This window comes from Marmota flaviventris, chromosome 18 (assembly GCF_047511675.1).
Source record: "Marmota flaviventris isolate mMarFla1 chromosome 18, mMarFla1.hap1, whole genome shotgun sequence".
Taxonomy (NCBI): Eukaryota; Metazoa; Chordata; class Mammalia; order Rodentia; family Sciuridae; genus Marmota; species Marmota flaviventris.
In genome coordinates this window covers 57377272-57388604 of record NC_092515.1, presented here as the reverse complement: position 1 = coordinate 57388604, position 11333 = coordinate 57377272, and the positions used below count along the sequence as shown (strand labels likewise).

Here is an 11333-nt window from a genome sequence, read left to right as displayed (position 1 = left end):
CTGATTCAAGGTCTTCATTTAAAAAAAAAAAAAAAGGAAAGGGGCTTCCTTAACAGTGCTAGAGCAACCAATGCGCATTTGACTCTCAACAAGGCTTCTCCAGACAAAATCCAAGTGCAGACACTGACAGGCTCCTTCTCCATTTTGTCACAGTGTCCACAGAAAGAACAAGTGCAGAGTGAGACGCAGGCCCCGTTCCCCCAGAAAGGCAGCAGGCCGGGCCCACGTCCTGCTGCAGAGCTGTCCCACCAGCGCCGTCAGGCCTGTGATGCTGCCTGGCAGTCTGCAGCCTCCTCCTCCTGGGTCTCTGCTGGGGCCTGGCTCCTGGTGCCCCCGTCCGTGCCAGGGATGAATAACCCGTGGAGGTCCAGGTGCATCTCCACGGCAACTGAGGCGCGAGCCAGTTCCGTAAAATTTTTGGCATCCAGAATAAGCAGAAAAGGCGCCTTTTGAGGATCAGTAGAAACAATGGCAGATAAGATAATTCCTTTGGGAAAAACAAAAAGAAACAGTGCTTGCTTTCTTTGACTTCAGGTGCTGGGGCTAGAGCCCAGGGTCACACACGTGCTAGGGGAGCACTCTACCACTGAGCTGCGCCCAGCCCTAAAAAAGAGATACTTTAAAAAAGTGCAGCCTTGAACATCCTCTGGCTGGAGGACTGATTTCTCAACCATCTCTCCCTGTTCTCTTTAAACTTACTTATCTAATCCAAATAGGAGGAAAGAGATTTTGATATTCTATGAGCAGAAGAGAAGCCTGGGAACCAGAAATCAGAAGAACTGATTCTAGCACTGGCTGGATCAGTCCCTTTACCTCTCTGAACCTCAGTCTCTTCATCTGTACAGTAAGGATAACCCTCCCTAGTCTCACAGGGTTGTTGAGAGGATCCCTTGCAGGGTGGGATATGAAAGCGCTTTGTAAATTGTTGCAAGTACTTAGGAATGGCTATTTTCCTACTGCTTAAAAATTCAGATGACACAGAGTCCACTCCAGGGATGCACTTTGGCTACTATGTGTTACTCAGCTAAACTTGGACTTGTCACAAACCATTGGTGTTCGAACAAGTCCAGTTCATCTTTTGTGCATGCAGCCAACTGTAGTCTCAGCTTTCCCTCTGTAGAATGGAAACACCCCAAGGCTTACTCAGCAGCCACTCTCAAGGGATAGACAGAGGCTAATGAGTCCACACACTTTCAGGGGAAGTGAGAGCCCCCCCCCCACCCCCCGCCACCAGGCTCCCAGGATGTAGAGCAGTTGAACACAGGCGAAGTCAGATTGGCCTGTATTCAGATCCTAGATCTGTACATAGGGTGCGTGTGACCTTGGGCAAGTTATCTCACTCCCTGAGCCTTCCTTGGTAGAATGAAGACAGTGACTCTCTTCCTAGGGACCAAGAGAACACACAGGAACCAAGTGCCCGGCTGAGTGGAAGCCAGCCTCAGCTGGAGTTGATGCCAACAGTCCTCCACCTGGGAGATGACAGTGACATGGAGTTTTGGCTGGCGTGCCACGCCACAATCAGTAGGAAGACAAGGCCAGACAGAAAGTCACTCCCTCCGCACCTGAGGGAAGAAGCTGGCAGGCTCCTGGGGCCGCCTGCCCTCCCCTGCAGGTGTGGGCAGCCCCATTACGCCTTGCCAGCTGGTGACCCCACCCTTCTCCTCAGCATCCCCTGGCTGTGGGCAGGGCGTTTCTGAGGCAAGGGCAGAGTGGAAGGAGAGGATGCTTTGGTTATATGGAAATCTAGAAAAGGGAGATGGGCCGCAAACATACACTTTCTATGTGCTCTGTGAAAAAGTCACATGTTTGTAGTTAGAAATTTGGATCCAACCATTGCAATGAATTCTACACCCTGGGAGAATTCAGTGTCACTTGGTAGGAAGGACATGGGCTTTGTTTATTATGGACTTTAACCTTGCCAAAGAGAGAACTAAGTCCTTGGAATATCCTAACAGTTGGTTCACCTGGGGGCCTTGGACCCTCCAGGGAGTCTATCCTCACAGTGTGGTTTATGGTGGACCTTGGACCATGTGCTCTCAGTTTAACCTCTGAGGGCTGACGACTAAAGTTTGGCCACATAAGTGGCCCAGTAAGACTCTGGACACCAAGGCTCAGCTGAGCTCCCACAGGTGGCAGTACCTGTGTGTACTGTCAAGTAAGGTCACTGGGAGAAGTCAGCGCTGAGACTACAAGGGGAGAAGATAAGCGCAACCTCCCCGCCGGGCCGCTCCTGCACCCAGTCCTGCGGGTCTCTTTGCTTTGCTGATTTTAACCTGTGTCTTCTGACTGCAGTGAAACCCCAACCAATAAGAACAGCAGCCTCCCGTGAGTTCTGCCTAGCATGCACAAGACCACCCTGAACAGGTGGTCTGGAGGGCCCTGAACTTACAATTGGTGTCAGAAGCAAGAGGGTCTTGGGCTCAGACAGAGCTCAGAGCAGACCTCCCCTAGCTGTGTGACCTGGAGGACAAGATGCCCCTAGACAACGTCTCTGTTTCAGGGGTGATTGCTACAGCATGCAGCGGTCAGTCTTACCATCATCCTCGTCCTTGGCACCTGGAGCAGGCACAAACAGGGGTTCTGCAGGCCAGCAACATTCCTCGCCCCATTTTAAGGTCGACTTGGTAAGAATGTCATATTTTAGAATCTGTACATCCAAAGAGGGGAACATGTGAGTTACCTGTTCAAGGACATGCTGATTTCCTGAGAACAGGTAGGTACGGAGGCCCACGGGGGGAGATTAAGCCCTCACATCTAGATTTTTTCATCACCTCCAAATGACATCTGCCTCTGGTCAGCATAGCAACGAAAAGGAAAGAACTGAAATTCCTCCTCTGGCTTCAAACTCAGGTCCCCCAGCTACAACGTGGCCAACAGTGACAAGGAATTCTCAGAAAACTCCTGAATTGATCTGGTATTTGGTACTACATTGCAATTTTATATGTTAAATAAACTAATATGTTCAATGCCAAAGCGAGAATATAACGTGATTCTTTCTTGCTTTAAAGATGAAAGACCCTGGGCAGAGGGATAGCTCAGTGGTACAGCGCTTGCCCAGCATGCACAAGATCCTGGGTTCAATGCAGCATCGTGCAAAAAAAGAAAAAAGTCCCTGGGCCTCTCTTAAGTTCTCATAGGCCTACTCCCTTTAGGGTGTAGGATTAGAGGGGAGTGGCTTAGGGTGTCTGTATGTGTGTTTGGGAACTTTAATTTTTGGCTTTGTATATTTCTACCCTGTTTGCATTATTTTACAACACAAAATTATTAATAATGAAGATGTCAAGGAAAAGTGAAGCCTGTGTATCACTTTGTACAGTGCCCAAACATAATAAGATTGACAAACACTAATTTAAAAAACAAAACAAATCCTCCAAATTCTAGTCACACCCTCTCTGCTCTAGAGGGTGAGATAGTTCCTGAGGGCTAGGGACACCCCTGCTGACTTCCTTGTCCTCAGTGCCTACCACATGGCAGCACATAGTTGGTGCTCGATAAATACATGTGGACTCAAGTCACTGCCTGAGCTCCAACCAGGGCTTCTTGAGCTGCAGCCCACGAGGTATGGCTCTCTCTCTTGGATGGTTCATCATTACTTTGGATTTATCTTCCCGAACTGACCTCCTTTCCTGATCAACATCCACACAGTCTCCAAAACCTTGAATTCAGCTTTGCAGACAGATGAGATCATTCTAGAAAACCACTCTGCAGCCACACAGGGGTCAGTACCTTGGTTGGGATTGGGCTCCACTGAACCTCAGCAGCAAAGACATAGCGGTATTGCTTTCCGTTGTGAGCATAATTGATCCGAGGGAGCTCTAAGCCTGGAGAGAAAGGAGGCAACAGTAAGCCCCTGTCACCTGGGTGGGGAACATCCACCCTTCCTTCCAGGCTGGGCCTCCTTTCCACAGAAAATGTTCCCAAGCAGGATTCCCAACCTTGATTCAGACTCCAGATTGGATCAAAGGCAGCCAAATGCAGGGGAGGGAACCTCTGATAATGACCCTGGCTCTATTAGAAGTTTCAGGAGTAAGGTATCATAGACCAGGGTTTAAGTGTGTAAGCATCTTTAATTATCCAAGATAGAAATCAAAGAGAATTGCATGATTAAAATCAGAAGCTACTGCAAATTTTTAAAGCTCTTTTTCAAAAAGTACTTGTGCGTACATAGGGGCTGGGGTTGTGGCTCAAAGTGCTTGCCTAGCATGTGTGAGACACTGGGTTTGATTCTCAGCACCACATATAAATAAATAAAGGTCCATCAACAACTAATAAAAAATGTTTTTAAAAAGTACTTGTGTGTATGTGTGCACACACACATGTGGGGATGTGAAGATAAATTTTGGAAGCACAGTAAGAAGTTTCAATGGGCAATACAAAAATATCTGATGAATTCTATTATAATAATATGTAAAAATGATGTTTACAGAATATTTTAATAACATGGGCAAGTATTCATATCACAAAATTAAAGGCTGGTTATAGAATCATCTTAAAAATGTTACAAATGAAGAGAAAAAGTTTAAAAGTACTGCTGGGGTTAGAGCTGTCTTGAAATTTATACTTTATATTGTAGATTCATTATGTGAAAATTTCATTATGTCTATTGCTTTAATAATCAAAAAAATTCCATGCAGATGTGCATATCTTTAGGTATTCCCATGGGTCAAGCTGAATTTCTAAGTCTGAATGCTGAAGGGAAAGTATTCTCTTGTGACATACTCCAGGTGTTGAAGCCAACTGCTGGTGAGGAGGTAAGGTCCAGGAAAAGGGGCTGCCAAGGTGACACTCTCACCCCCTGAAGGCCTCCTGAAAGGAGCCAAGGCCTTCGTGGCTCCTGCAGGCTCAGCAGGGACTAAGGACAATGGACCACTGGGATGGGAAGGAGATATCCGTCTAACCCCCAGATGAGCAACTGTGACACTTCCAAGGGACAGGCCAAGGTGAGCATGAGAAGGATGGCCGCTCACATACTTAATAAGCTGCCCACGGCTGGCCCCAAAGCAGGCCTGCGTCTAAGATTTACATCTTCATTTCTTAATGTTCCAAGAAGCAAAAATCCCTCACAGAGCAGGTTCAAGGGTCTGCAGAAGGCCATTTACAGAAGCAGATTCTTAGGCAGCCAGGCAAATTCAAGTTTTGCCAAGAGAGTCCCCAGACACTGAGCCTGATACCCCCTCCCCCGCCCCCAGATACAGGCAAGGAGGGCGCCTGTTACCTTCATAAAGCGCTTCTGGCTGGCAGTAGACTTGGTCATCTTTCTCCTTCAGGGCCGTTGCTGTCGTAGATGCCACCTTGATTAAATTTGAGCCTACTTCGGCATTCTGAAAAGAATCATTTTTCAAAACAAAACAGGATGACGTTTTATTCAGAGCAAATCTTTCCCTCACTGGGTACACTTTAAAAATGCTTTAGCATAAATCGACCGGCTTGGTCTCACATTAACTGTAGGAAGCAGGTATTTTATTGTTGTGATACTATTCTCAATTTAAAAATGAGGATTAGCAGCTTGAAGTGGCTCCTCCAAGGTCACTCAGCCAGTAGGTGGTAGAACCAGGCACTGAAACCTAGGGCTCTTTTCTCCCACTCTGGGCTGCTTTATCCCTCCCAGGGAAAATTAATATGCTTATAAGAGTAAATTCTCACTTTATAAATACTGGATGATTCACCTGTAAAAGAGTGCATCAGTCATTAAAAGGTGTTTATAAAGATCATACAATAATATGAGAAATGCTTATGTTACAGCACCAGGTGAAAGTTCTGGACTAACTTGCATATGGAGCCTGAGTTCAACCATTTACACAAAATTACTGTAAAGAGACTGGGAGAGAAACCAAATATTGACAATACAGTGAGTGGTGGGTTATGGGGACCTTCCTTTCTTTCTCTGTGCTTCTCTGGATTGTCAGTACTTTGACCTGTGAAAATGTATCATTGTTGAAATGAAAACAAATGTGATATAATTATTTGGGAGAAAAACAACTTTCAAGGCCATTCCTTACTCTTGGGTTATGATCAGACTGCTCTGTTCAGTAACTTTCTGTCACCATTAACCCAGGAGAAGGACTTAACATGAATAAATACTTATTGAACACCTAATGTTCCCTGTTTGCCCCACTTCCTAACCATGGGGTCTTAAGCAGGTTAGTTAGCTTCTCCACAATTCTGCTTCCTTGTGCATAGTGAGGATGATAATAGTTTTGAGTTATTGTGAAGATTAAATGAGATCATCCTCACAAATGGTCTTCAAGAATGCCTGATTAACTTAAGAGCTAGATAAATGCTAACTGTTTTGTTGATGATGACATCTTTGTTGTGATAGTTGTCCCCATTGTCCCTAGGGAATACAAGCCCCCCAGTGGGTGCTTACTGCAGATAGTACTGAGTTCTATGTATAGTATAGTTGATCTGATAACTGGGGCAGATATGAAAGGATTAACAGGCAGGTAGTATATACAGTATGGATACACAGGTGACTCATGTCCTGGATAGGACACAGCAGGAGGGCTTAAAGTTTTATAATGCTGAGAACAGCATGCAATTTAAAACTTATGAATTGTATATTTGGGAGTTTTCATTTCATATTTTTAGATCACAATTGATCATAGGTAACTGAAACTATATAAAGCAAAACCATAGGTAGTGGGGCACCACAATATGATTATTATTATTACCATTACAATAACAATTCCTACCACTACTCCTGGGGGTGAGTACAGATTAGGCACTGGAAGACTGAGAAATAAAATCACAGATCCTTATTTTGGCTGACTTCTCATTGAAACTTTTCTCCATGTACCAATTTTCCAAAATCACTTTTTATAATGAGAACCAACCTACTTTTTGCTGGGAAGGAGGAAAAGTTCACTGCATCCTGGTAGTTGGACTGCAGGAGTGCTGAGAGAGCTGTCTAGATTAACCTGTCAATCTACAGAAGAGGAAAAAGGGGAATTGTCCAATGCCACACAGGCAGAAGCAGAACTTGGGCCCAGGCTTTTGCACTGTGATTCTTCTTCTTGGAAGCAAGAGCATTGTAACAGTGGGCAAAGCAAGAGCAAAGGTCCTGAGACTGGCCAGTACTCATCCAGCAAGTCTCAGCTCAAATGTCCCCTAATAACTCAGTCTGAATCTGAATCTTCAGTGTCTCTGAGACATTTGTTCTAAGCAGTGGTTTCTCTATTATGGAGCTGTTTCTTTTTCTTTAATTTTTTTTGTTGTTGTTTTTAGATATACATGATGGTAGGATGTATTTTGACATATTATACATAGCTGTTTCCTTCTTACACTTGTCTTCTCCATAAAGGTAAGGACCAGACTTTGCCTACTGCATGGCACACAGTCAGTGCACAGGAAGTAATTGCTGGAAGGAGTAAATGCATAACTCAAGCTTTTCCTTCAATTATCAAGCAGTGAAACACTTGCTTCCCAGGCTGGCTGTAAGAATTCAGTGAGATAAACAGCATGAACAGAGTAGCCCAGTGCCTGGCACACTGGCAATAAACAGAAACTCTAAGCGCCTCCCTCACCTATGCGCACCGGGAGCCAGTAGGAGGCCTGCCTGGTGCCTTGCTGGACACGTGACAGCCACAGGCCCCTGGGCATGTCCCAGCCTTGATTCTCAGGGAGTCGGTCTACAGAGACATCTTATAACTCCAGCCTGAAACTGGTCAGACTGGTTGAGGAATAAACTGAATTTTTCCACACACAGCAATAACGAACATGACTCGGCTGCTTTCGGCTGCAATATGCTCAGCTTTGGAAAGAAATCACTTTCCAGCCAGAGTTCAACAAAATCCTGGGGGCCTACTTTAAAGTCCCTCAATTTGAGGGAACTCCCAGGAGAATCAGTCTTCTCAGGAATCCCCCACATACCAGTTTCAGTGTGAAATCTCACTTTACAACCTTCTATGTGAATTTGAGCCCAACCTCAACCTCGCTGGGCCTGCTTCCTCCTCTGTCAGAAGGGCTGTTGAGAGTAGGCAGAGTTGCTTCCTCCTGCCTCTGAGGATCATGTTTAGCATGGAATCATAGCTGTTGAAACCTCTGGTCCAGCGTCAGACACATTGTAGTTAGTGACCTGGAGCCAGACAGACAAGCATTCAGATCCCAACACAAATCCCATGGCTGATTCATCGATTTTGGGCAAGCTATTTTCACTCTCATCTGTAGACACAGGGAGAAGCCACAACTACTAGGGTGTGATGTGTATTAGCACAGCACTTCACAATTCCTAAAGTGTGCAAGACCCAGAGCGAGAGAATGAGCAGAGGATCACAGACCCTAACCATCAAGCAAATTGAGCAAAATATCCTCTCTCTCCTACCTGGACACATGGACCTTAACATTGTGGAACTAACTGCTGTGTCCAGGGCAGCAACCACCAGCCAAATGTGGCTATTTAAATCAAATTTTAAAAGCAGTGAAGTAGGAGCTGAGTAGGATTCTCAGTGGTAGAGCACTTGCCTAGCACGTGTGACGCTCTGGGTTCGATCCTCAGCACCACATAAAAATAATAAAGGTATTGTGTCCATCTGCCATTAAAAAAAATAGTGAAGTAAAATTAAACATTCTGATGTGCTCTGTCAAGTGCTCTACAGAACTCATGGCCAGTAGCCCCGTTACAGGGCAGGGAGAATGTTCTGGCTGTGATGCAGGTCCCAGTGCACGGTGCTGCTTTGGAAGGAGCTTGACTTTAGGAATCTAGGGCCCCTTGCAGCTCTGAGCTGGATGAGATGGAACAGAGACAGCCAGGCCTGGCTCTGCCCTAACTGCCTGGATGCCCTGGCCAGCCCTGCCACCTTGTGGGCCCAGGTGGGTACCCCAATGGCACAGTCCACTCTTAGGGGGACAGGGGCAGGTACTGAAGCAGGTTTAGGATTCCAGGCATCCAGAGCCTGGTTGGGGTAAGGGTGGGGAGATGTCCTTCTTGGTGGGTACAACCCCTTGTGCTCTGTGAATACCTCACTCACCCTGTGGAGAAGGGGCCCTGCTAGAGACAGAAGGCCAGAACATGGCCCCCTTTGCTAGGGTCTAAGAGCACAAAGGGCATTTAATAGGCCTCAAGTGCAGCACGCTCCCAACGCATAGCTTCTCTTACATCTGTCTTCATTTTTGCATTTGGAGATAAAACCCAAGTCTCCTGGTCTAGGAGTAGAAGCTGCTACTTCTGGGTCCAAAGTGCCTCCTCCAATGACTGCCTCTTGTGTGTGGATGATAAATGCTCTGAACCCACCTCCTGGAGCACACGATGCCCTTTAGGACAAGGGCAGGGCTGCGGCCCCTGTTGTCTGTACATGCCCATGGCCCTCCCTGCCACTCCTCCTCTCTGCCGAGCCCTGCCCTAGACACCTGATGCCCTACATAGACAGGCTGGGGGGTGGGGATGGGTGATGCCCAGAGGCCCTAATGGCCCCACCTTCTTTTGACCTTAGCTGGCTCAAGTGCAAGAGAATCCAGGGCAGTAGGGTGGTCCTGGGCCTCTAAGTACAGTGCCCTGTCGCCCATTCCATGTGGAAATCATTTTTCATTTGGAGACCTTGGTTCACATTTTCATTCACTCACTCCTCATTCATTCCTTCCCGATACTGAAGAGTGAGTACCCTCTCAGCTTGGGGACGCGGTCAACAAGCCAGAGTCCTTGCCCTCTTGGAGCCTGTGCTTCAGTGGGAAGAGGGGACTGAGCAAGTTCCTCATGCTGGAGGTAAATGTGGAGCTCTGGGGCCGGGGGTGTGCCTGCACCTGAGGGCGGAGATGACCTGAGGCCTGAAGGATGGGGAATCCACCAGGCCTAGAGTTTCTGTCTCCTGGCTGCACATTGGAATCCCTGGGTGCTGAGCCCAGCCAGGCCTGGGTCCCCTGGAGGTTCTGCTGTAGTGGTGTGGGCGTGGGCTGGTCAAGCTTTGCAGCAGATTCCAACATGCAGCCAGGGAGAAGGGACAGATCAGTGTGGCAGGCAGAGGGAACAATAATGGACCAAAGTCCCAGAGCAGAAGGACATCTGAGAGAGGACTGCACTCCTAGGGTCACCTCTCTGATAAGACTCTGGAGGTGCGCATGTGTGGCTATGTCCACCTGCTTCACTCTCCCATTTCCATATGCAGCAGCGGAGAGACTTGAAAGTAGAGAATACATTTTTAAAGGACAATAAATAGCAATTAAACAGCGTGACCAGAGCTACCCATCCCAGGGCTTGCTCTTCTTTGCTAATTTCAAAGCACCAGATGGCTACACAGTGTCTTTTATAAACATCCTGTTTCCCTTCTAAGCATGGTCCTGGGGAAGGGAACCATTTCCAGGACATGATAAAAGGTTATAAAACCCTCGGTGTGGGCAGCAGGAGGAAGCGCACTCCTCTTCCTGCATCATCATCCTGGGCTGAGAGTGGCCTTGTGAGTCACCCCTGTGTGGTTTGTGACACCCCCATTCTTCCTGGAAGTGGGAGACAGGCTGTGGAGCTGCACTGCGGCATCTCCCAGCTATGGGCTGTGACCGATGGGTCAATAGCCCTGAGCGCGCAGGGAGGGAGGGAGGCAATACTTTTCTGACGGGTCCCTCAGAGTCTCAGGTGCCACAATGCCTGCAACCTCTTCTTTCTCGTTTAAATGTGGCACTGGTGATAGAACGCAGGGCCTCTGAGCTGCGCCCCCAGCCCCTCCAGCCCCTCCAGCTTCTTTTCAGGAGGTCAGACCTTGGTGAGCAGCAGTCCCCCTGCGGTTCAGACCTCTGCTTCACATCTTTGTCTTAGTGCCAGCCTTTGGCTCTGTGTCGTTAGGGATGCTTCCCTTCCACACCAGTTAAGAGTTGGGTAAAACAAACAATTTCATAAATTGTTAAATAGGGGCGCTATCAGACATGGTGAAACCATGGCAGAGGTACACAAATGACCACAGGTGGGGCAAAGCCAGAGTGGCGGGCAAGACCCCCTGCTCTGAAGACTGAGTAACCCTGGCGCGGCTCCTGGCTCCCTGCTCGCTGTGTGGGAGTAGGCTGAACCCCTGCCCCGTGGAGCCTGCAGTGAGGCCGGGAAGGCGCTCCGGGTACTGGAGGAATGAATGTTCCTAGGCCTGCAGAGCCCTAAGAGGGGTCGGGGTGACTGTCCAGGCTCCTTCCAGGAGTGAGCTCTGCTATGGAGAACAGCAGTCACTACCACCTCGCAGCCGCAAATGTGGTTTGGAGATAGGCAGGAGCAGGCTCTGATCTTAGGTGGGCTTTTGGGACCTTGGGCACTTTCCTTCAACTAAGAGCCTCTGCTTTTTCATCTGTAAGATGAGGCTGCTGGGGACTTCTCCCATGGGTCGCCCTCATCATTAACTGATGTAAGGGAAATAGAGTGCTTA

At 47.7% G+C, this 11333-nt stretch overlaps 1 protein-coding gene across 1 annotated transcript in view; it reads right to left on the bottom strand.

The window, feature by feature from the left end:
• Positions 1–257: 257 nt before the first annotated feature.
• Positions 258–11333, bottom strand: part of Bco1 (beta-carotene oxygenase 1) — a 30213-nt gene continuing 19137 nt past the window's right edge. The window contains exons 8-11 of the mRNA XM_027933293.2: positions 5216–5321; positions 3727–3821; positions 2536–2647; positions 258–487 (exon numbers count right to left, since the gene is read on the bottom strand). Of these exons, the coding sequence (XP_027789094.1) occupies positions 258–487; positions 2536–2647; positions 3727–3821; positions 5216–5321 (543 nt within the window). The remainder of the gene's footprint in view (positions 488–2535; positions 2648–3726; positions 3822–5215; positions 5322–11333) is intronic.